This window comes from Camarhynchus parvulus, chromosome 15 (assembly GCF_901933205.1).
Source record: "Camarhynchus parvulus chromosome 15, STF_HiC, whole genome shotgun sequence".
Lineage (NCBI taxonomy): Eukaryota > Metazoa > Chordata > Aves > Passeriformes > Thraupidae > Camarhynchus > Camarhynchus parvulus.
The window spans coordinates 11,160,150-11,185,862 of record NC_044585.1 but is presented as its reverse complement, the minus strand read 5'-3'; the positions used below and the strand labels follow the sequence as shown (position 1 = coordinate 11,185,862).

At 44.8% G+C, this 25,713-nt stretch overlaps 2 protein-coding genes across 3 annotated transcripts in view; one reads left to right on the top strand and one right to left on the bottom strand.

Annotated features, from left to right (window-relative positions):
- Nucleotides 1–8,091, bottom strand: part of KDM2B (lysine demethylase 2B) — a 103,754-nt gene extending 95,663 nt beyond the window's left edge. The window contains exons 1-3 of one of the 2 annotated variants that reach the window (XM_030958583.1): nt 8,014–8,091; nt 6,749–6,893; nt 3,544–3,622 (exon numbers count right to left, since the gene is read on the bottom strand). In XM_030958583.1, the coding sequence (XP_030814443.1) occupies nt 3,544–3,622; nt 6,749–6,893; nt 8,014–8,064 (275 nt within the window). In that variant the 5' untranslated portion in view covers nt 8,065–8,091. Of the gene's footprint in view, nt 1–3,543; nt 3,623–6,748; nt 6,894–7,070; nt 7,095–8,013 lie in introns of those variants that run through there. The other variant, XM_030958584.1, reaches the window with a different exon arrangement.
- Nucleotides 8,092–14,748: 6,657 nt separating this feature from the next.
- Nucleotides 14,749–23,074, top strand: ORAI1 (ORAI calcium release-activated calcium modulator 1). Its single transcript, XM_030959251.1, has 2 exons — nt 14,749–14,988; nt 22,467–23,074. The coding sequence occupies exons 1-2, from the start codon at nt 14,875–14,877 to the stop codon at nt 23,031–23,033; spliced, it is 681 nt and encodes a 226-aa protein (XP_030815111.1). The 5' UTR covers nt 14,749–14,874; the 3' UTR covers nt 23,034–23,074.
- Nucleotides 23,075–25,713: the final 2,639 nt, after the last annotated feature.

Sequence of the window (25,713 nt, the reverse complement as noted above, 5' to 3'; positions counted from 1 at the left end):
CATCTTTGCATTGGCAAGTGTGCAACAGTTTTTCTACTCCCAATGAAAGAGAAGAGGTGTCCTTTAGGGCACTTTTTATCAGCACCAGAGTGGGAGAGAAGGGAAGGGGCTGGAAGTGATTTCAATAAAATCCTAAATGTTGATAGCTTGTTAAGCAAGTCGTGGTGCCTCATGTCTGTTCCCCAAGGTGAGCATTATCACACTTGCCAAACTGAGGCACAGAGCAGTAAAACGACCTGCTCAAAGCCACATCATCACAGGTTGGAATCATGGCTTGTAAATATTTAATTTTTTTTAATAAAGCCCCTTTGTTTTAATCACTGTTCCAAACCTCCTTGTCTGGCAGAAGACATCCTGGCTGTATTTGGTGGGTTGGGAAATTGTTCAATTCAATTTGGGCTAATTCAGAGCTAAATTAAATGGTAGCATAATTGGTTCAGGGATGTTGATGCATTTACAGGATCACTTCTAACACAGGCAATGTTTTAGGGCATAATGTAATTAGAGAGTAGCCTGCTCCAGAAGTGAGTTCTGCATGTCAGGGAGAGAGTAAAATTCTGCAGCATAGAAACTGGATGGAAAAAGAAAACAAACACAGTGCTGAGGTTTTAAGGGTGATTGACTTCATTTTACTGACAATATTTCACACTTCACATTGCACAAAAGCTGACTAAGGAATTGTAATGAAAAACAGCCCAGTGGGACGTGCCAGCTCAGTGCTCTGCCTCTCTTGTACTGCCCCACGTTGAAGATAAACAATTTTCTTCTGGACTTTTGACATTATTTAGTTGAAAATTAGAATAATCCAGCCCATGGGCAAACATGCAGAACAATAATTTTTACTATTAGGAAAACACTGAAAGGTAAAGTTAAAAACTGCATTTACTGGCATGCACATATCTTGAGAACTATTTGCCAAATTCTCTTTGTCCACTTTCTTTTACCCTTATCACCTTCCTCTGGTGGGATGCAGAGGCTGGACAGTATCTTTTGTTAGTTCTCTGCCAACCCTCACATCTTTGCATTTGGCTGTGAGGGCCTCACAGCTTTGGAATTCACTCCCTCTCTGGAATGAAACAGCCTGAATCTACTGACCTTCAGGGTTCATTCAGAGCTCATCTTTTCTTTCCAAGCACTAGAAAGTCAGAAATAGGGGAAAAGAGACAGGAACCATTTGTGGGCAACAAGAACATGCCAGGCTTGTCTGCAAATGACAATGACAAATGATTGCTTGTGTTTGGTGTCAGAAATGTCCAACAATTAGATAGGCAATCTTTTTCATATTTATATAAATCAAAATAAAAATCAACTGCCACACTCCCTCTTACACAATTAGGGCTGGTTTGCTGCAAAACTATGATAGCAAAAATCCCCAAACCAACTGTTTTCTTGAATGTCACCAGTCATTTGGTTTTCTGTTTATAAATCCAGAACAGCAGCAATGCAAGAACTGTGCAGAAATGTTTTTCCCTTGATGTTATGCAATTTTCAGACAAATGTATCTTGTGTAAAACCACTATGAATGCTTCCAAAGATTTCAAATATCATAAAAGGTGGTGAAGAATAGTACAGCAGGGTGACTTAACTCCAAAATATGACTGACTGCATTGGAGATGTTCAGCAATCTGTAATAAACAAATTGTGTTGCCGGTTTCCTCAGCCAGAAGAGAAATGCAAACACCTCAGTCTGCACTGGGTGCATTTTTGCAAATGTTTAAAGATTTGCTAGAGAACCTATTCAAATCCTAATGAGGATGAGCTCTGGCCAGCACAGGTATCTGATTAACTACAAAACAATGCAAGATATCTGCTGTTCAGATAAGAGATAACACCTCTCCAAAGAGCATTCTCTTCCTGAGTTACAGTCTTGGAAACAGCCCTCCAAGAAAAACAGCTTCTCCTCTGCTAAGAGATCACAGCGGGGCTTTCCTGCTTTCAGACCTACAAGTAGCAGTTCATGATGGTCACAAGTACAGAGGGAAGCAATTTGCAGAGTTTCATTGTAAGGATTTTTCCTCATTCCTGTCATTCCTTGCCGTTTCAGAGTACCTCGAAGCACAGTAACCAAACTGTTCAGCTCTGTACCCCTGCCAGGCACAGACATGCAGGCTGAGTGCTCAGCACAAGCAGAAGTGGAAGCGTGCATCAGCAGATATTCAAAATGTCAAAAGTCAAAAAATCATCTTATATTATTTTGTGGACCATTGTATCTCAAAAGTCACCCTACAGATCTGGATCACCCAATCCACCACATGATGATGTTCACAGCCTCCTGTGATTGAAGCCTAGGAATGTTTGTGTCTGCAGGACGAGCTCTTATTTCTATACATCTTCACTCTGGAGCATGAGCTGAACTGGTACCGTTGGCACAGCAGTGGGAACTGAAACATCTTCCCACTTTTCTTCTTGAACTGAGGGGAATCTCATGTGAACTTCCCCAACCACAGGAGGAGGATCTGGGTGCTGGGAAGGTGCTGCTCTGGCTCCCAAACACTCCCCAGCCTCACTGAACAGCTCATGGCTTCTTCAGGAAGAAATTCTTGAAGCTTTTACCACTTGTCCCTTAGAAGCAGCAGTTTTAAACCAATGCATACAGAGAGAGCCCACTGAGCACTTCTTGTTCAGAGTTTAACATATAAAACTATTTCACTACATCACCGGAAGCATCACAGCAGCTCCTGTTTGCTGTTACAGTAAAAGGACACATGGTTGTCAAATACCCCAAACTCTGCTTGTCATTTCTCTCTTTAAATTATACTGGGGTGGCTTGATTCCTTTTAATTAACAATTGAGACTCCTTTGTCCCCTAAACTGGGAGGTGTTCCACATCCGGAAACTAAAGTGAAACTGAGGAAAGTAATGATGCTTTCAAAAAATTAATTTTCTTTCTTTCAGCAATAGTCAGTTACATGATCCTAGTTTCCAAAAGTATCAAAGAACATTCATCTAAACTATGGATTAAACACTGATAATGTTAATGCTTTTAATACTTCTCTTTTAGACACTGTCACTTTCACAAACAAAGTTCCAGGATTCTCTTACTAAAATACCAAATCCTTTATACTGGATATTAACAAAATGCCACCTCAAAAAGGCTCCAGTAATCTCATCTTTAACTAGACATTATTAAATATTTACAAAGCTGTAACATTCTGAAGAGACATAATTATAATGGAAAATGACAGGCATCATTAGAATTCCACCTGCAATGAATGAAAGAATTGAGAAGTCAAAAACAAGGGAGTTTGTTCTGTCATTACAGCATGGATTGGGTGCAAAAACCTTTGGATTTCATTCCTAATTTTCACTGCTGACATATTTTTGACTGTGTAGTACCATGCTGTATGCACTTAACTTTTACAGACTTCATTATCTGCTTGTTTATAAGTGGAAAATAATCATTCCTCCTCTCAAGGGTGCTGACAGTCTTACTAATTGCAATCCATTTTGAGATCATCAAAAGAAATATCAGATACAAGTAGAAAGCATAATGGTTATTTTATAGAAGCATTTATTAATCACCAAAAGTTGGTTGTAACTTACTTTATTCCCAGACCATCCTTATTTCTGAAGATGAGGGGAACTCTGAGAGCTTCTCTTTGCACATACTCAAAAGTGAAATCTGTGGAAATGAATAAGAACAACATCCAAAAGCAATTACAATGGTGTTGGCACCTCACAGTTACATTTTCTCAGACTCTCCCCATTTCCCTTTTCTCACCAAAGAACTCCCTATCACCTAAAGAGAAATAGAAAGAGAATGCATATTTTAGATCCAAACCGGAAACCCAGTGACAGACAATGCTGTCCCAGCTGCTCCCTATTTTTCCTGTTCACTGATGCACATAAAATAGAAGCCAGTCAGTTTGTCAATTAAGGTCTGTGTTGAAACACCCAGGCTGTAATGAAATACCAAATTAGCAGTTAAAAGATAATCCTGACCAAATACTGCAAATCAGTCAGGTATTTTTTGGGCAAATGTGTAGTTTAAAATGTATGTGTAAGTTTAGCTTTTCTAAGTTACACATTTCTACTTAGATAAATACATGTTTTCTTGTGAGCATTATCTGGTTCTACCAGAGAGCTCTAATTCCATGAATACATAATTCTTTTTATGTGGGGGTTACTCTTGGTTTCAACAGAACAACTTTTCTTTTAATTAATCAGCAATGTAACTCCAGGAGCTGATAGGCAGATTTTACACAGCTCCTAGCACTTAGGAAGTCTGTGAAAAATGAATTGTGGGGAGTCACAGTATAATACACAATCAAAGTGAAAATTAAACATAAATTTGTCATGTTAACACTGGCCAGAATTACCTTGTTGCTCCTCTCTGAGGATTACCCAGGACTGGCCTTTCCTGGGGATTTCTCTATGCATGGTCTGGCACAATAGCAGCGATTTGGGGATTAGAGAGGAAGTTACAAGGCAGCGATTTGGGTGAGCCATGGCTACAAAACCCCACACTCAGTTTGGAGCCTTCAGCCACAGAGAGCAGAGGAATTCCTGCAGCAGCCATGGACTGTTTCTATGGCTCTGCTATTCCCCCATTTTACAGGAAAAAATGACTTTTATAAAGCCTTTCCATACACTGCCTTGGAATGGAAAGCACTGCTTGACTGTCCAGCACTACAAAGTGCCCTGCCAAACCCAGAGCCCACTCCCTGCAGTTTATTCAGGCACACACAAACAGTTTAACTCCAAGATTCTTCCAGCTGTCCACGCTCCCTGAGCCAGCACAAGCACCTCAGCCGGAGCCTCTATTCGTGACATTTCTCTGCTCTAAAACCCATACTGAAAGCAAGAAGGGAGCCAGAGGCCAAACTCCCATGCCTGCACATGTACTGCCCTCTATTTTTACTTTTCCTTTGCTGTATTCAGTTAGTAATTATGACAAGTAGGGATGTAATGTTCCTACTTAAGAGTTACCAAATCAGAGCACTGTAATTATCCATTTACAGGAACATTAAAACTACAGAAACTTTATTGCCACTAGTGTCAAAGTAAGTGTAATGAACCCTCCATTTAGCTAAGGTTACCCAGTAAATATTTCTGTGCTAAATAAGTCATCCTTGCCCATAGGCATCCCCATTAAAGCTATTGCCTTTTGGTAAGCAAGTAAATAAACTACAGAGACTTTTTACAGACACTGATCCAAGTCAGAAAGTCAACAAACATCAGGAGTAATATTGGAAGAAGCAGAGGCACCTATGTAACCTTGCAGACTAGAGAACAAATAGCTCTAACAAACTGCATTCAAGCCAAAATTCACACCACTTCAAGATGAGATATCATTAAAAAGAAAAACAAGGACATGGGAAAGAAAAAAAAATATTGCTCAACTAATTCCATGTGTTCATATAACTTGTTTTATTCTTACATACTACTGTCATTGTTTCGACCAGATTCAATTCAACTCTAGGTTTATAGAGAAAAAAAGTGAACCAATAGTAAAAATAAAACCAGAGCAAATAGCAAGGCAGATCCTTTCTTCCTAATGCCCCAACAAAGCATTTAAATCCCTTGTGGGGTTGAACAAAGCCGACACAGACCACAACAAAATAACAAAAGACACTCATTTATTTTCAAGTTCCCTAGAAAGGAGAGAGCTGCACAGAGATTTTGGAGCTGCCAAGCCAGGGAAGATGTGGATTGTACTATCCTTAGCATGAAGCAGTGGCAACCATTGGAGTGTTTGGAAGCTGAGGGTAGAATGCAATCATTTTTCTGGAAAATTAATTAACATTTTCCAGCTAAAAAATAGTTGCTTGTGTTTTGTTTGGAGGAAGGGGGGTCAGGGTTGAGCTTATCTCCTAAACAAATACCTTCCTAAGTAAGATAGGTATTTAATTTCTCCACCACATCAACTTTTCTAAAAGGAGCTTAAAATGCTCATGCAAAACTAAGCCTAGGGGAGAAAAGGAAATATCTAAACTCGATTAGTGGTTCCACACAGCTAGAGCAATTTCAGGAAGATTACAGCCAAAACTTCTTTCCTGAGACAGCCATCCTAAACAGGCTCGTCAGTCAGGCCGAGTTTTGGTGATAGCCATCTGGGATTAGGGATCCGCGTCAGCAGCACAGCGGTAAATAAAGGTGACCTGCAGCCCCCCCGGCCCGCTGGATTCCCGGGCAGAGCTCTCCCGTTTCCCCGTGCGGCAGAGCGGGGCAGTCTGGCTCTGCTTACCGCTCCGGAATTCCAGTCACCTCAGCAAAGCGAGGAACTTTGGGGAGGGGAGCGCTGTAATTTAATATATGATAGACACACAAAGAAGTTATTGACTTTAAAGTCTCCGAGCCTGGCGAACGGGCTCATCAATCGCACCCTTTCGCAAAAGGGGTCCTGCATTCAAGCGGGGGCGGAGGGGAAGCAGGAATCACCTCTGGCTAAGTGGGGGCTGGGGTTTCGGCCTCTCCCGTGCCAGGAGCTGATGCCTGCCCAGCCCGGTGCTGCGCTGGGGTCACGCTGGGGGGCACGGCGGGGGGAGCTGCCAGGGATCACCGCGCTCATCCCGCACCGCGCCGGACCAAAAGCTCCTTCGGGCTGCGGGGGACGGGCCGGGCATCCCTCGGGACGGGACAGGACGGGCTGCAGGGCCCCACCAGCAGCCGCCCCCGGTTCCCCTCGGGCCGGCAGCGTCACCGGATCCCCGGGCAGGGGCGCGGGCGCGAAATCCGAAGCCGGAGCGGAGCCGCACGTGGAGGCGGCGGCGAACGCGGCCGGACAGCCCCGGCCCGGCTGTGTTACCTTTGCCGTCCATGGCATGCACGAAATCCCCGTGGTACATTTTACTCTTTAATTTCTCTTCCAAATTGAAACTCCTGATGCTGACAATTTCCTCCACGTCCGAGAGGTCCTCGTTTTCATCGTACCGCCTTCGGCCGATGCAGCGCTAGAAAAGACACAAAAACAAAATAAAACACATTGTCCGGAAAAGAAAAAATCGAGGAAAGCACATGGATCGTGCACAACAGTTTGATAAACACATTCTGTGGGAAATAATTAAGATGGCAAGGCACAAACTGAACAAAACCTGAACCCAAACAAGCTCCAACCCCGCTGTATGCACCTTTTCCATCCCGTGACACGGAACTCGGCAGGAATAACAGGTGCTTGGCTTCAGGAAAACTCAAACTTGGGCTGCTGAGCAGGGGCTGGCGCTGGAAGGCGAGCGGGGGACACGTAACTCGCCGACAATTCACAAGCTACAGCACCGAAGCGTTTTGCAATCCCGTAAAAACCCTTGAACGGCGGTAAACGCTCGTTAACGACCGGATCATTCTTTTAATTATTATTATTATTATTATTGTACGTGAACACGAGCTAATTCCCCGGTGAAGGGAAGGGGGGCGAATCTTCGCATCTGATGCCCAGCATCCAGGTTTCGGTATTTACATAATCCGAGTGTTTCCATAGTCACACCGGAAGCGGCGATTTAAAAACCAGATCGCTTTATGTAACGCCGCGATGGATGCGCAGCCCCCGCGCGCTCCCCCCGCCGCCCCGCACGCTCGACAACGCCGAAAGCGCGGGGGTCCGCGGCCGAGGGGCAGCACCGAGCCCAGTGCGGGGGGATGTAGGCCAGGCCCGGCCGAGGCCGGTGACGCTGCCCCGGGGAAGCTGCGGCGGGCGCAGAGATGGGGCTGGAGGCGGCGGGGACCGGCACAAGGTAGGTCCCCGGAGGAGCGGGGGGAGCCCGGTGCACCGGTTGCCGCCGGCGGCTTTGCCCTTCTCCCGGCAGTTCTCGCCCTGCGAACCCGCCCCGCAGCCCCGCGGACACGCGCGGTGGATCAGCGCAAACCCGCACGCACCGGAAAAAATAATGATCCATGATCGTCCCACCCTGCCCGTCCCTCGGTTCCATTCCGCCCCTTCCCCGCTGCCTCAGCCGCGCTCTTGCAAACTAAGTCGCTCCGCTGCCTACGTCCCACATGCATTTCTCCCTTTGCAAACAATTAAGCAAAATCAATTAAAAGGCACGAATAGGAAAGAGACCGAAGCCAGCTACACACCAATCTTCTTCCAGAGTCTTTCTTTGCCTCCATTTTTTTTGAGAGTTTCATCACTTATTTGTCAACAGTTCCTGTCCTGCATATTTGGCCCAAATGGGGAGGAGGCAAAACAAAAGCCATCCAGGGCTCGCTAAAGTTTTGCAATTTTGCACCAGGACTTTTTTTTTGGGGGGGGGGTTGGGGAGAGAAAGGGGGAGGGAAGGGGAGGGGGGCGGCGGCGATGCCTTTTGCAAAGTCCTAAGGAACCATGTTCAGGCGCTGCGTGCGGAGCGGGGCGCAGGCGTCGCAGTGCCCGGAACGTAAACAGCGGCGGGGCCGGGGGGATGGCGGGGGGGCGGACCGGGGACACGGCGCGGTACCGGCTGGGCTGGCCGGGGCGGGCGGGGTTGATGTCCGGGGGCACGGCACAGGAGCGGGGCTGGGCTGGCCAGGATGGGGGAACGCCCGGGGTACCGAGGCGGTACCGGCGCTGGGCTGGCCGGGATGGGGGCTGGGTGGGATACCGGGGCGGTACCGGCGCTGTGCTGGTCGGGATGGGGGGCTCGCCGGGGCACCGGGGCAGCACCGGCGCTGGGCTGGCCGGGATGGGAAGCTGGGTGGGATACCGGAGCGGTACCGGCGCTCTGCTGGCCGGGGTACCGGGGCGGTACCGGCGCTGTGCTGGCCGCCGGCCCCGCCGTGCGGTCTTCGGTCACGAGTGCGCGGCACGCAGGCGCTGAGCGGCAGCGGGGGGACGGGGACGGGGCCCCACAAAGGCGCGGACGGTCCCTGGGTTGGTACCGGAGCCCCGGGGATGTGCCCGAAGAGTTGAGTGGTTCTGCTTAACCGGGGGTAATTTGAGCTCCGCGAGTATGCCCGACCCCAACAGCGTAAAGCCGGGATGAGGAGTGGCGAATTAATGCAGCAAACACTTGAAAATAATCTTATAATACACGGACTTGGGGTTAATTGTGGTGGTGGCTTCGCTCCGTGCCTCTGGCACACGTGCGGTGCAGCTCGGCGCGGAACGCGCACCCCGGCTGGTGCCGGCACCGCTCCCGGCACTGCACCCACGTGTCCTGTGAGAACCGGCCATAAAATCCAGAATGGATTGTAAATAGTGCTAAACAGGTGTTAAATAAACCGAAATTGCTCTTGCAATATGCATGTACAACAGGTAGTTAGAAATCGCATGAAAAAGAAGAAAAAATGCTATAAAGTAGCTGCTGATACAAAGAATCTGCAGGATGGAGATCCTGCAGTTCCTAAAACTATCGGCGGGTCTCATTTCTACAACACCCTATAACATCTACTCTAAATTGATGCTGACCAAGTATTGGGACCATCTGATTGCAATAGCAGGGTCAGAGTGCAGGTTTTGAACAGCCCCCAGGTTCCACAGTGTGGCTCCTCTCTGAAGTGACATCCTTTACTTCCCCTCCACATCCCCCAAGAAAGGGAACATCAAAGGATACCCAAACCAGGGTGGGGGCTGATGGCTTTGGCAGTGCTCCTCTGGTTAGCTTTTTGCAATCAGTTAAGCATCCTAGGTATTATATGAAATATATTAAGTGTTAATGTGAAATATAAAACACATTAAAATTCAACTTTTCAGGCCTTGCGTTGATCTCTTTGGAACAATCCCTACTTTAATGATCCATGGATAAAGGCTGGAGAGGATGGAGTTCTAACAGGATTTAAGGCAGCGAGCTTCTCCTTCTGATTCTGCCAAGAACTGTTTGCAGAATCTTGAAAAATCATGTAGTCTTTCTCTAACATCTCCCTGTTTGCAGATGATTGAACTTTATTATGGTATGGAAGTGTTTTATAGGCTATATATTGAAGTGTGGATTCCAGATGTCTGTTGGAGCAAGTGCATTATTAATCCATAATCCTGAGGAGATATATACATATCTCGACCTTTCAGCCAAGATTACTCAATCTTAAAATTAAATACATGTGTACATCTGTAGGATTGAGGTCAGAATACAAGATAAATGGATGTTACTAGAGAATCATCAGACAAAAAACACATCATCCATCCATGCTGCAAAAGTCTACCAAAAGAGACAGAACAGAGACATAAAAGAAAATAAACTCATTTTTCTAAATTTTTTTTTTTGGACATGGACAATCTGAAACTCTTGGTGTATCAAGCAAACCTACCAGGACTGTATCCATCACATACACCTGGCAACATCAGAGCACATTATGGAAGTGTGGAAGTAAATGTTTCAGAAACAACACAGTTTCTATCTATAGATCTCCAAAAATAGAAGACACTTTTTAAAGCTTGTTTTAAGACAGAAATTATACCTATTCAACTACAGTTCATTATACCATGGAAATAATCTGTGTGTCAATAAAAAAAAACCTATCCCAAACTTAAACGAACTGGGGGGGAAAAAAGGGGAGGGGAAATGTGTAGGTTGTGGATTATGAGAATATCCATAACCACAGCTGCATTAGACGGGATAAAAACATTTAGAAGCAATATTAAATTCCCATATTTAGTGCTGGCTGATGAGGGTTGGGGCTGGTTTTCCCTCTGAGCAGATCGTGGCACTGTTTTCCAACAGTGCCCAGAGCTGGGCCCCATCAGGCAGGGCCTGGATGGGACATCCCAGGGCTGACACAAGACTGGCCTTCTTCACAGCCAAAAATATGGGAAAAACACATCAAAATGCTGTGCTTTTTTGACACTGTGCTATAGTGTCAAAACCATAGCATCAACTGTAGAAAGGAGTGGTGGTCATTGGGAAAGTGGCTGGGCTGAACTCTGAAAAAAACACTAAAACTTTTTTTTTGCTGGATGTTAATGTAGCTTAAATTATTTAAGATCTAATCATGCCAAGGCGCTGGATCCTGACCTCGTTAGCTCGGAACTGGGAGCTGTCATTTAATTAATGTTGTACTGCAGGGCTCATGGTGAAACCAGAGCTGAAGTTCTCTGCTGGGGAAGGCTCTAGGAAGACACAGGATCATTTCACCCCACTGAGCTTTAAAACAGTTAGTTCCCATTGCACAGAATGGACTGGACTAATCTTAAAGCATTTTTTCAAATACTGTTTATCCTGTAAGATCTACCATTCTATACTTTCTTTACCTTGGGTTAGGATGGAAGATGAGATATTTAAGTATTTCTCTGTTTTATGAAGGAAGCTGAAATACATTTTTTCTAGACATGGTAGATCAAAATCTTTCCCCTGCAGAAATTCCATCAACTAAATGTTAAGCTCTGCTGTAGATGAGATTTGCAAAGATGTTTCCCTTAACCTCCCTGGCAAAGCTGTATTTGCCTTTGCAAGTTCAAATGTGTTGTTTTTAATGCAGATCTACCATGACTTCCACTTTGTGGTGGCTTGATTGGGGTTGGGTGCAGTAACAGGAACAAATGGAAGTGCTGATTTGCATGAGAAGCTGGAGATCCGTTCTAGCCAAGCTGCTGTGCCAGGGCAGCACCTCGGTGTGCTCAGCACCGGATCACATTAATCACAGGGTACTCAGCCAACCTATTCAGCCTCCTACAGAAAATACAGAAGTACATTTTTAGCAGAAAAAAAGAACTGTGAGTATCCTTATGACAGTGTACAGATTTCTCAGGGCTTTCTGGAAAGAAACTTGGACTTCTGCCACCTGCTCCGATTGTGTTCATGCATAAATGATCCAGAGAACGGGTTGACATTACCTCTAATTAGGGGTAATAACAGCCTGCTGCTGAAAGGGCCCGTTCCCTTTCTCTTGCATGTACATCCCTCACTTTTCCTGCTTTAGGTCTGGTGGTGCTGCAGCCACGGGGACAGTCAGTTCAGTGACCCGATCTGGCAGAAAACTCAGCCATTAAGAAAAAAAAAATTATTTCATTAGGTCAATCCAGTGAAGTTCTGCAGCCATTTGATCAGAGCTATGCACAGGCTGGAGAGGGCTGAGATGAAGGGAGAGGGCAGGATACACCCTTTTGGTGGCCTTCTGCAATTGCACGGGTCACAGGTGACAGCAAACCCCGGCCCTGAGCCCCAGCGTGACTTCAGAAGAACTCCCTGAAGCATTTCTAAGAGTTAATTAAGCATGGCTGACTCTTTTAGTTTCAGCTCACTCCAGAGTGGCAGTGTAGAGGTGTGTCATAATGAGTAATAGAGTTGGAAATAATTTATCCTGTTTAGTTTGTACCTCAGATGGAGCTGTAAAATGGACAGAAAGGGAAAAGGGTGCACTGCTGGGGTCCTCGTGTTGATCCTTAATGTATTTTTTCTGTTTAACAAACTGATATTTCTTTTCTTTCTTACAGGAAAGGAATGTTTATTTCACTGAGGCTTGGAATCTCAAAATGACACATGGGTCTGGTTTGGAAAAGGGCATGAGATGAAATGCCTTTGCTGATTTTTCAGGTCCTTCTTCATACTGTTTCTCTGAATGAAATACAAACTCAGCAGAAACTCAGTGTTTAATGTTGTTGTATCTTTCAAAGCCCATTCCAATTAGCAGGAATAAGAGTGATGGACAGGAAAATAGAGGAACAGTGAGTTCAAAGAGTCTATTTTAATACAATTATTTAGAAAGACACTTGAAGTCCTTGCCAGATGTATGTCTCTTGCAGGTGGTTCTTTTTTTTTTAGAGAAATCTGATTTTAGGGAACAGGTCAAGACCTAGTGCAGTAGTACTCCCTCGTGATGTTACAGTTCAACCTTAATTTTGCACAGAAACAAGAAGAATTAGTGAACAATCCACGTTGGTTATGTACACGTACATAAACATTGGTCATAGCTTATGAGCAGCAATGCAAAATATTTTAAGTGTATAATTCCACAGGATAGAGACTTAAATGTTTTTCTGAGATGCAGAGGAAGTTCTAGTTACTGGTTTTGAGGGTTATCATATCTTCCAAGAAAAAAAGTGATAAAAAAAGTGATAAACCACAATTGGTTTGCTCTTAGCCTCAGGCGCCAGTGGGAGACACAGAGAATGTTGATTGTGGGGTGGTGTTCTGTTCTGGTTTTTTTTTTTGGGTGGGGGGCAATTAATAATTAAAGCACACCAAAGAAAGAGAAGTGTTTTATAGTAACAGACTCATTTAAGTTGGGAAAAATTTTAGGATGATCAAGTCTAACCACAAATCTAACACTACCAAATTTTAACTTATGCTGGACTTCCACTCAAATGGATCCTACACAGCAGTACTGTCACCCAAAGAAGAGAAAGATTGTGGCCAAAATTCCGTGGAGTTGGTGCTAAAAGCAGAGTCTTTTATGGAAAGACTAAGTCAAACTCATTCTTCTACTGAGGTGTTTTAATGCCCCTGTAGATAAAAATCTCACTCGAAGTTGTTTATAACAAGAGGGCTGTGTTTATTTCCTGAGAAGAGAATGAGATCAAATCTACGTGGTACAGGCAATGCCTCTGAAGACTTCAAATCCTTACGATTATTTTTCTTGGATGTTTTCACTACATCTTTTTAAAAAGAATGCCTTGTACATGAAAAGCATCAAGTGACCTTGTTGGTATCGATTGTTGTTCCCTTTGTTGTGCTTAGGAAGTGAAGGATCTTGCAAATCAGAAAGGTGTGAAGAACAAAGCAAAAATGTTAAAGACAATCTGCCGTGATTTTCCTACTTGTAAATAAGGTGGAAAATGTCAAAACAATACAAACTAATGATGCTTTTGATTGCTAATGGAACTAGCGTGGATTCATCTCCTAGGTGACCATCCATGTGCCTGTTAATAGTAAAAGTATCCTTGTCGAGTATTATTTATATTGTTAAAATCCTATTTTTCTTAACTACAAATTGATAGCAACAGGTTTGTTTCTTACACATCCCTTAAGTCTCCTGATGCACAAATTTGATGTGGCACAAGCAGTGTATTACTTTTCAGAAATCACCTTCAGAACTCTGCCAAGTATTCACCAGGGAGTTCTGCTCTACACCTCAATTTTCCCTCTGTAAAACACAGAAAAAATGAATTATGGTTTACAGGGTGTATGTGAACCTGGTAATAAAAAAAATCTTTCAACACTGGCATGTCTAGATGTTGAAATGTTCTGCTTAATCAACCTTATCAAGTGCTTGCTGATAAAGGCAGGTTTATCAAGGGCTCTGGGCCTACGAGATGTTGTGAAAACCCCGAACTACGTGACAAAGGGTTAGCTGGGTCAGTTTTAATTAGAATAGAGGGTGGATGTTCTAACCGGTCTGGATCCACATGTTCTGTCCGGTCTGGACAGGTGTAGGTTGGATATTTAAGCATTTTAGGACGGGGGACTACAGAAGGAAGAGGCTGAGGCACAGCTTTGTGTTTTGTTCTGAGGGGCGTTCTGAGGGATCCTGTCCGCCCTGGGGAGCGCAGGGGCTCACGCACTGGGCTGAGGGGCACAAACCCACCGGAAACTGCAGCTTCCCGTCAGCGGCACTCGGGCCGAGCTGCTCACCCGGAGAACGAGGCGGGGGCTCCGGCGGGCGCTCGGGGAGGGGCTCGGGGGGGCTCGGGGACTCGGGCGGGACTCGGCCCCACAGCCCCGCCGGGCCCTCAGCGCCCTCAGGGCCCGCGGCTCTCCCGGCGTGGCGCCCCCTGGCGGCGGGCGGCGCACGGGGGCACGGCGCCCGCCCGGCCTGAGGCTCGAGGCTGCCGGGAAGCGGCGGCGGGCGGCGGGGCGGGGCTGAGGGCGGGGCCTGGCGGCGCGGACCAATGGGACGCGGCGGGGCGGGGCCGAGGCGGGGCGCGCAGGCTCGCGGGGCGCGCGGCGGGCGCGGCCCCGGGGCGGCAGAGCCGCGCTGCCGCCATGGGGTGTTAGCGCGGCCGGGCCCGCTCCGCCGGAAAGAGCCGCCACCGCCCGCCGGCCCCGCTCCGCCTCGCCTCACTCTGCTCCGCTCCTCCGCCCCGAGCCCATGAGCCTGAACGAGCACTCGATGCAGGCGCTGTCCTGGCGGAAGCTCTACCTGAGCCGAGCCAAGCTGAAAGCCTCCAGCCGCACCTCCGCGCTGCTCTCCGGCTTCGCCATGGTGAGCGCCCGGCCTGGCGCGGCGGGCGGGGGTGCCACGGGCCCGGGAGCGCTGCCGCCGCTTCTGCTTGTCCCGCCGGAGCCTGCTGCGGTGAGCACCGGGGGCCCGGGCCCGGCGTGCGGCACCGGGGCGGCGGGGAGCGGGGCGGGCGCTGCTGCCGCCGCCCCGGAGCGCCCGGCTCGCCCCGGGCAGCGCTCCCGGCAGCTCGCTTCGGTAGCTCGGTTTGTTTTGGAGCGCGTCCTGGCACGAGTTCAGAGCCGCCTCTTGGCTTTTATCTCCGCCAGATAGTGCAAGATTTGTTTGATTGTTATGTATTTTCCCCGTGGAGGATGCTCGGGAGCGCACACGCCGCGGTGCCTGCCGCGTGTGCCGTGGGCAGCTCCGCTGGGTGCGCGGTCACCGTGTCGTGCTCCGGTGCTGGGAGCCGAGGCCGCGCACGGAGCCCCGCACGCTGCCCGGGTTGCGGGGTTTCCATCCCGCTCCTCTCTCACGGAGGGCAGGGGCAGCTGTTGCGCTGCAGCTGCTTTTAAATAAACCAAGAAATAACAGCCGATTAAAGTTTGTGGTGCCGCTCAGGCTCATCCATCATCAGTCCTTTGCAGTTGCGAGGTTTCTAGTTTTTATTTAAGGAAAACTTGATTGTTACTTGGTTTGGAATTTTGTGCCTGGTTTAGAAACGCTTTTTTATTCGTATGTGTTTTCTTTCGAGTTTGATGGGAAGCGCAGTCTAGTTACCCGAATTATGTCATATGCGAAAGTTCCGAATAATTTGAAATACAGTAACTCACAGACTTCCTCATCTGCCCAGACATCTGACATGCAGAGCTGCAAACTGCTTTCAGCCCCTTTATGCAGCTGTTAAAAATGCTTCAGCGTTCATAAATTCGCAATTTCGCTCCTCTGACTTGCTTTATTTTGATTTTTTTTGCCCCGCTTTTAACAAACCGAGTATTTTCAGCCGTTGAATCTGCTCCTTTCCAGAGCCATTGTTCCAGTGATGCTGTTGGAAAACACAGCAGCGTCCTGACGGTCAAGTAAATGTCACTGTCCTCCTTCAATGGCTAAAAACAGCCCTCAGCTCTCGGGGAGGTGGCGGAGCGCTGCCCGGTGACTGACAGGCGGCTCTGGTCGTGCGTTTGAGCCGCTTCTCCTTGGGTAACGCATCCGGCTGGAGCTCACACGCCGCTTCTGATCATGGGGTTTCCTTGTTGAACTCCCGTTCTGCCTCTCAGAGGAGTTTGTGGCTGCTTGAGTCAGCTCTTTACATTGACAGAGAACGTGGGGAAAAATTTGTTGGTTGGGGTTTATAAATTTTCTTTCTAAGGGAGGTTGCATTTCAGTGTAAATGCTGTTGTTTTAAGGTCACACTTAGCGTCTTGAATTCTTTGGTTTTTCTCTAAGTATATGGTACATGGACTCAAAATCCGCGGAGGTACGAGGTGAGGCTTCTACTTTTTTCTTAATTCAGTTCTCTAGAATTCTAGGGGTTCAGTCACCTGCTGTTGAAAACCACTGCTTTTGAATTTGTTGCTTAGGGTATTTCTGGAAAAAGCGGCTTCATTCCAATTAAGAAAATCTCTAAGTGCTAGGAATGTTACATATGAAAGTTCATATTTAAGTTTTCCCAAAGAAAAAAAATCCACTTTTTTTTTTCTTCCTTTAACAAGTTCAGCATGGAAATCCACCCGTAGTGTCTTTGCTTTTGCGCTGACAGACTTAGTCCCAGTCTTCTAGTTAAGACTTCCTAATATTGATTCAGAAGAGCTGAGTTAATTTTTGAGTATTTTTAGATGTCTTTTAAAAACTTTGCTGATCTTTTAGAGTTGTTTCTCTGCCTTGAAAAGCTGGGCTGTTCTGTCACACCTGTGCATTTTTTACTGACTGCAGTTCTTTGGCACATGATACTCGAACTAAATACTGCTGAAATACATTCTAGGCTTGGATCAAAGCTGGCAACAGCAATGAAGGGTCATTGTTCGTCTCCTTTCCTTATCAGGCAAGGAAGAAAGAGCTTAAGTGACACATCCAGGACCACCCAGTGAATTGATGGGAATTGTCAGGAGAGGAATGTGCTGGTTTCCATGCCAGCCCCATTGATCCTTGCTCTTTGATTAAAGAGTGCTTGCATCCTCTAGTAGAAGCTAAGTTTATCCCCGTTGAACTGCTCCCTTTCCATGGACAATTTTTATGTCTAGCTGCAGCCATTTTGCAAAGCTGATTCCCTTAGGATTGGTGATGTGCCCTGGTGGAATGAGGCATGCCAAAGGCATTGCTCAGGTCACTGAAGTGGAGTAGGAAACACTCAGCAGGTTTCAAACCCTGAAGTGTTATGTTTCCTCAAAAAAGATTAAAAACCTGTTTTACAATAAGTTTTACTTCGGAGGTTCACATCAGGATTTGCTACCGTGTGTGAGCTTCAGAAACAGTGGCAGGGGCTGGTGATGGCAACTGATGTGAGAGCTGAGCTCCCCCAGTAAATTGAGCATTTCCTTCACTCAGGTTTCCATGGATGCTATCATCCAGTGCCATATGTCTGAGGGAAAATCCATGAAGTTTATAACCTCATTTAGTACATTTTTCCAGTTTATGGACCCAGCTAGTAGTATCAATTCCCCAAATTGTTAGAAGCAGAGGAAGAAATTTTAAATTAGGGGATGAGTAGTGCATTAAAGAATGGAGGATTCGTTCCATACACTGGTGAGGGCATCAGATATTTCTCACTTCTGTATTATAGCCCAGATATTGTTGCATGATCTTCCCTTGCGTGCTTGGCTTTATCTGTTTTTATTTTTTACAGTGAATAGGCTGCTGGCAGGTTATTTTTATTTTTGTCTGAACAATTATTCTGACTTGTTGGCATCATTTCGTCACCAAGGATGCATAACACAGTAGCATGACAATTTTACAATATGGGAGTCAGAAACCATACGAAAGTTGTTAAATGCACTAGTTATAAAACCAGAAGACTCAACATCTCCTCCTGCCACCAATTAACAGCTTTGTGGAAATAACTGAGTCAGAACTATGGGTCTGAGTTATACACTGTGGTTGGCTTCCTTATATGTAGGATTCAGAGGTTGATATTTACCAGCCAGCTGTTTTCTTTTAAATACCTCTAGTGGTCCAAGCTGGCTGGGCTTTGTCTAGATGGGGTATATATGCTTCAAATATTGAATATCATCAAAGAACTGTCAACTCTTGCCTTTGAAATATGGCCAGTATGGTCTCCTGAAGACAGCTTCAGTCATGTTCTGCAGAAGACCGACTGCAGAGATAAATATTTATGAAATTGATTTCCATAATAACAGTTGGTGCTCAAGTAAGGTTAGGTGGGACCTGGGGCCACTGGTGTCATCTGTACAGGTGTCTTTGTCTAGTAAAGGTCACTTGGCTGTTCTAAATACTAAAACAGTCTCTATAGAGGTTATTAAGTGGCATTTAGCTGGGTTGCTGGTAGAATAGCATGAAACAGTGGCATTTTGTAACCTGCAGGGAAGAGTTACAGGCCCAGTTTTGTGGCTTCTGCTTCCACTTAGCCTTCTGTGACACTGCTGCACTTACAGGTTACAGCTGTGCTGGAGAATCTTCCCCATGCAAAAAGTTTCTTCTGTTCCAGTCACAAAAGGAAAGTTTTGTGCCTGCTTTAACATCCCTGTGAGTTTATAGACGAGCAAGGCAGGCAGTGTGGAGTGTTTGGGCTCCTGCTGTTCTGCCTTGGAGCAGCTGTGGGTGGCTGCTGTAGTTTGGAGGATGTAAAGAGGATACTGAGCCTCTGGATAATCTGAATTTGTACTTACTGAATGGATTTGCTGTAAGTTACACTGTGTAGAAGAATTACCTCCTCAAGATGCATTTGCTCCAATCACACGGGTATTGCCTTTTCATGTTTGCTAGCAAAATAAAATGAGATCCTGAATTTGTATTCCAGTGTCAGCATCAGCAAATATTAATGTGTTTTGCCATTCTGCAGGAAACAATCTGCAGAGTCAAAATCCCGGACTAATGGATGAATGATGCTTAGTTTCCCTTCTGTATGAAACCAGTAAATAAGATCATTATTTTGACTTATCTGCTTTTAATTTCCGGTGAGTTCTTCTGGCTCATACAGAGCCTCTGTATGAGTTGTTTATAACTCTTTATGAATGGTGCAGACAGTCTGTGAGAGCCTGGCTCTGTGCCTCTGTCTCTGGAGTGAATTTTGCTGTCAGGAAAACAGGGAGCCAGCCAGAGGAGCTGATTCCCAGTGATGCTCTGACACTCGGCTCATTATTGAGTTTCCTCTGTGGTCCCACCCATAGACAAGCAATGATGGATGGGCCCTCAAAAATGCAGTTGTGATGTTTGATCAACACAGCTTTCTTGCTAGACTGTACAAGATGCAGTGCCAGTTAGGGTTATATTCCCACCAACCCGAGCTCAGAGGCATCTTTGTGGGGAAGGGGAGGAGAGGAAGTAAATAATAAATAGATCTGAAAAAGATGTGAGCCTGTGATTTTAATTTAAGAGCAGGGGCTTTATTTAAGCCCCTCTGGTCTAATAAGATATGGGAGCCTTATGAATAAGTAAGTGAAATGAACTTGGTCAGTATACTGAACTTAAAAAGAAGTGCAGATTTTTCTAGAGGGCAGGTTGTTAATTTTCCTGCAATATGGTTGTAATCAGGCTGCTGTGACTCTGAAATCCAGGACTGTTAAAGGCTTAACACAGTTATGTGCCAAAATTCAGTTATCTTCTAAAAACATCTGAATGCCCACCATTTTTAGGCTTATGAGAGCTTCAGTCTTGTGTTCTAACGTTATGAGTCCTTTAGTTTTGTCAAGAAGCTGTGCTTAAGATGTACAGCTTAGTCAAGAGCTGTAGTAAATCTGTCAGTCATATCTGTAGGATGATCTGGAGTTAAAGTTAGCTCTTCTTTGAACCAGGGATTAGCCCAGATGACCTCTTGAGGTGTCTTCCAGCCCACGTTACACTGTGATTACGCAGCAAGGCAGGGCACTTGCAGCACAGCAGCTGCACGGTCAAATCCTGCAGCAAGTGTTCAGAGAAGCTTTGAAAGTGGTGAAGGATAAAGTGCTAAGTGTTGTATTGGAAAGTGTGCAGCCACTGACGACAGTTCCTGCCCTGAGCAGCTCCTCTGAACAAGTAGAGCAGGAACATATCCTGCCTGCAACGTTGGCATGTACCTGTGAGTTCAGGCTTTGTGTGAATTTGGATCATATCAGGTGACCTCATCAGGGCCCTGTTCCTGCAGCTATTACTTTACAAGAGCCGTTGTGATCTGTTTATTTTGAAATTGCAGCATGAGCAAAGGAGAGAAGAACTTCTTACACTTTGTGTCTCTTTTAGAAAACAGGCACAGGATGAAACTTTTTGGTTTAGGTGCCTGGCTCAAGCTTGGCTCAGGAAGGAAACTCGGAGTTGAAGAGTTGGCAGTTTTTGTGCTAGTTTACATTGAAAGAGTTCCCAAATTAGCTTTGCTGAGAGTTTGAGGAGACAGAAAACATGAACTGATTTTTCACTTATGGGTCAGGCTGGGGTTACTCTGCCAGACATGAACACAAGGAGCTCAAAATCAGATGCTTGATATCATTAGTATGGAGGCATTGATAAATGGAAATATAAAATGTCTTGCATGTTTGGCAAACTAAAAACAATCAGTTCTTAAAATAAAATAAAATTTCATCTTGTGAAGCTCTTTAGTGCCATGTTTATGTTATCATTCTAAGAACTAGGATAAAGGATTAAAGTGTCTTGTCATGCTGGATGGCTTCAAGTCTAGGCACAGCAGAAGACTTAAAAGAAAAACTTTAAGTATGAAAATGAATCCTCAGTGGTGAAGGATTGCAATTGTTCTGTGGAATACACAGGAAGCCCAACATCCCACGAGTACAGTGAGACTTAACAAGCAATCCTGCAGAACAGAGACCTGACAAGCAAATGTTTATCCTCTCAATCATGAAGTTTCCCACAGCTGAAAAATGGTATTTTTTAAATCCTCGAGCAAGGACTGTATATGCATTAATATAATTTCAGAACACTTGGAAACTGCTTGTTGGTTGGCTGGGTTGTTAGGCTTATGACAATAAAAGCTTTCAATAAAGGAATTAAACAATTGGCAAATGGCCTCGAATGCCTGTTGGAACATGTCTGAGCAAAACCCTGGGTTGCCTTGATGTATTGGGAGCATTAGTGATTCAGAGTTCTGGTGTCCTGGAACATGCGTGAGATGGGATCCAGGACCAGGTTAGCTTGGCTCAGCTCTTGCAAAATAGTGAGGGTTGAATGTTCCTGCTGCTTTTGCAGCTCTCTTTGGGCCCTGGTTTCCATGCCTCCCTGCACCTGTATTACCCATAGATCTTTCTTCCTATCAGATTGATGTGCTTATATTTCAGATTACTGTCAGGTTTTTTCCTCTGCATTTTACCTGTGTTTTGTCTGTTTAATGAGGTTTTTTTGAGAAAGAGCACTGAACGTAGAGATCTTTGTGCATTATTCCCTCTTTGGAACTATCTTTTGTCTGAAAGGCAAATTTATCAGGAAAGATCATTTCAGGAGAGCTGTTGGGATTAATGTCACTCATCAATTGCACATATGCACAAAACCACCTGGCAGTTTTAAAACCAGCTAAAAGGCATTCTAATTAATTTTATTTGTCAGAATTATTCCAGCTGGTTTTATGAGTTTCCTAGGGCAGTTATTTAATCTGATTTTTTTACTCCTTAGGCACAGGCATGTTTAATGATCTAAGGTTACAAGAAGGTCATGGCTGCATGTGGTAGTGGAGGGCTGGAACATCTTCATGAGTAGCCTCATCTTTGGGGAAGCAGTGATGCCTGGGAGCACTGTGTTATCTTTTCTGGAGACATAGTCTTTCCTCCAGCCTCCAGCAGGTTTGCTTAGCTGCCATGGGCATTTGGAGACTCACATTTTGAATCTGTGTTCCAGAGTCCATTTAAATACTTGACTGAAAGATATAGCTGAGAGACCCATGAAAAGGTGATCTTTCTCTTGAAAGAGAGAACTTAAACCCAAATATCCAAGGAGAAAGGACCACCGAGGTTGTTTCAGGCAGTGCCCTGCTTTCACAGCCTTTCACAGATGCTTCAAAAGACTTCATAAGTAAAGATCAAAAGCTGTGTCTTCAATATAACACAAAAGAAGAAATATTTCACTTAAGGAGTCCAAGGATGCTGTTCATAAGGGTCAGCTGTTTTGCTGGCATGTGCTGGAGGTGGCAAGGTGGTTGTGGGTTTGCTCTACAACAGAACAGTAAGTATGAACAGTGGTCTTTGCTTGATAGCTCAGACCTAAATTTGGACCTAATGAAGAGGGTGCAGATTGACATGAAGGAAATGTAAATACAGACTTACTTTGTTTTTATCAGATGATCTTCCAGAAACACAGTGTGAACTTTGCATAACCTATAGTGAAATAATATAAACTGTAGGTAACTGCATCTCTCTCCCCCTCCTTTTCAGGTGGCTATGGTGGAAGTTCAGCTTGACCCAGACCACGACTATCCTCAGGGGCTCTTGATAGCCTTCAGTGCCTGCACTACTGTGCTTGTTGCAGTTCACCTTTTTGCACTCATGATAAGTACCTGCATCCTTCCAAACATAGAGGCTGTTAGCAATGTGCATAACCTCAACTCTGTCAAGGAATCTCCTCACGAGCGCATGCACCGGCACATTGAGCTCGCCTGGGCGTTCTCCACTGTCATTGGGACTTTGCTCTTTCTTGCAGAAGTGGTGTTACTGTGCTGGGTCAAGTTCCTTCCTTTAAAGAAGAAAACTGACAACACCCCACAGAGCAACAGTTCTACCATCACATCAGGGCAGGCAGCAGCCATTGCATCGACGTCCATCATGGTGCCCTTTGGATTGATTTTCATTGTGTTTGCAGTCCACTTCTACCGGTCACTGGTGAGCCACAAAACAGACAGGCAATTTCAGGAACTCAATGAACTTGCTGAATTTGCACGGCTCCAGGATCAACTGGATCACAGAGGTGATGCTGTCACCTCAGCTGTCACCAATTTTGTGTAAACCTGTGCTTAAGAAAATAAACCCACTCTTCTGCTTCTGCCTTATGGTGACTCCCTGTGGATGAACTGGTTGAACTGCTGATTACTGTTTAAAGAATAATTATAAATATTGTTCTAACCCTTTAGAGAGGGAAAAAATGTTCCCTTCGTACAAGTTTTGCTATCTGAAGGAATGGATGGTGGGGTGTGATTGCACTGCATGTGCAGCCCTCCTCCTGTGAACACTGTCTCGCATCTTTCTCGTTAATGCTGAATGGTGGCTGTATAAATACATGGAAAATAACATTGTACATTTGGGTATTTGTTAGGAATGGATAGAGAAGTTGTGGATTTTTTTTCTCTGTTTATCTGATGTTGGCATTTACTAGAAGATACTGCTTGTCCTATCCATATTGCATGGCATGATACAAATTACTTGGGACATGCAGCAATTAGCGCTGGGTTTCAGTGCTAGCGCTGCTCTCCCTGGAAAGCCTGACAGATGGTAGGAGTGAAAGCTTTCCCAGCACTTTCCCCAGTATGTTTTGCTGCCAAGTAATTATTACTTTGCCGATTTCTCCAGTGCCTTTTTCCCCGTGGCACTTACACATTTTGTAACTTGCTAAACACCCAGGACTAGACTTACTGCAATGTGGTGTGGCCACATGAGTAGGAATGAGACTCAACTCTTCTCTTCCATGGAAGAAAATAAAAGCAATAACTGTTTTTTAAAGTTCTCATGAGCTGGCACATATTATCTGGAGAGATAGATTTGCCTGTTTCTCTTTTAAGAATCCTTTTTTAAAAAGAACGAACTAGATGGAAATTATCACTGGATAATTTTTTTGCTTGAAAATCAGAACCACTGCTGTTTCTTTTCCAAGCCAAAGTGGTAATTATTTTATACTTTTATATTGAAAATACATTTTTAATAAATCCTCAGAAGCAAGCAGCAAAAGGTGCTTTCTCTGTGTTGGATTCCCAAGTAATTAGCTATGCCTTGGTCTTCCTTGTTTAGAAAAGTGTTCTCCTCGCTGAAGTGTTGTATTTAATAACTCATTATACATTTTTGTTTCCAAAGGATCTGGAAGACAACTTGATGTATATTTATTTATGAAAGTAGGTTATTTGTAATTAATACTGCTGCTTTCTTTCAGACATCTCTGTGACAGCAAGGCTACTGTGTTGTTCATTTCCTCTAAGCAAAACCCTCCATTTGGTCTCCTAGATAAAAGGTTTGCCCAGGAAAGATTCCAGCAGTTATCCTGGGCTGCTTCAGTAATTCTGGCTATGTCTAGGAGTTGAATTTTTTGGAGCACAGTTCTTCTGTAGAGTGGCTTTGGGCTCTAATAGGTAAAAGCTGTTTTTTGAACACAAACTGAGACAAGTTTCAAGCCAAAGGGAAAAAAAACCCAAAAAACTAGCTATCACTAGTCATAGCTGTCCCTGTGGAATAGAAACCTGGGATTTTGCCATGAGACAGGAGGGACTGTGACAGTCCAGTGGAACTGTGCCTGACAGCCTGGGCTGAATGTGGTCTCTCACACCAACCTCCAGCTCAGGTTATTCCAACATATTTGCAATCTGCACCAAGTGCCTGTGCAGTTCAGGTGCAGAGTGTGATTACTACTGAAGCAGATGGGAGCTGATCTCTCCTGTCAGCAGCACTGCAGTGCAAAGTGTTGACAAGGTCACCTGTGGTGCCTTTGTATTCTAAAAACATAACAAAAAAAAAAAAAGCAAAACAACCTGCTGGTCTCTTTTGTTTTTTTCAGCAGCAATTGTGGTTCACAAGCAGCAAACAGCTTTCCACTTGGTGTTTTCACCTGTGAAGTGAACGTCCTGGCATACAGAGGCCAAACTGGATTTTCTCAGCTCTGCCATTAAATGCTTCAATTATATTCTATTCCTGATGTAAATCTGATGGTGAGGATTGTAACTGCAGACTCACAGGTGTTTGTTCATGGAGCACTGGAAGCATTGCTTTAGTAAAGGCAATAAGGAAGCAGCATTCCAAACCACAAAATGCTGGTAGTAGGCACAAAATGTATTTTCCCATCCAAGACAGAACTTTACCAGTTCTGTCTTGGGGAAGCAGGCCCCTAAAATCCCCCACTAAAGGAAGAAAACCTGACCTGGTATTCACACCAGAGCAACTGATTGGAAGGGGGTGGTCAGGTGTAAAAATTTTACTTCTGTCTGTAAATTTTGTATTTAGAACTTACATGGTTCTGAATGGAAGTCCAGAAAATCAGTTTTCTGAATTTATTTTGTAAAATTCCGTGCTATTCTGGATAAGTAGCTGAATTTTTCTTTGATTTGTGGATCTTTTACAAAGTGACTAAGAAGTGTGGGATTTTCTTGTTGTTTAAGACACACAGAATTAGAAGCTAGTGAGACATGGTTATTTTTAGTTTTCTCAAGCTGGTAGGCTCTGAGCTAATGGCACTGTTATTACTGCTAATTTTCTGACTATTTTCTGCACTTTAAGCCATGATATCAAGTATGTTTTTGTCGTTTTCTACCTGTGGAAATGGTCATGAAAGTTACACCTTGGGTACCTTTGTCACTGTGTACCCAGGCAGTAACCAGACACAAACACATGGATCTAAACATTGAGTGCACTTAAAATTTTTTATCCCTTATTTATACTAACTATGGTGTTAGGCATTTACCTCAATCATTTTAAACATTGGTTATTG

Excerpts from the sequence above, each read along its gene's own strand:
- ORAI1 (XM_030959251.1), top strand. The coding sequence starts at position 14,875 with ATGAGCCTGAACGAGCACTCGATGCAGGCGCTGTCCTGGCGGAAGCTC. Across the intron at positions 14,989-22,466 it reads TGCTCTCCGGCTTCGCCATG|GTGGCTATGGTGGAAGTTCA; the intron begins GTGAGCGCCCGG and ends CCTCCTTTTCAG.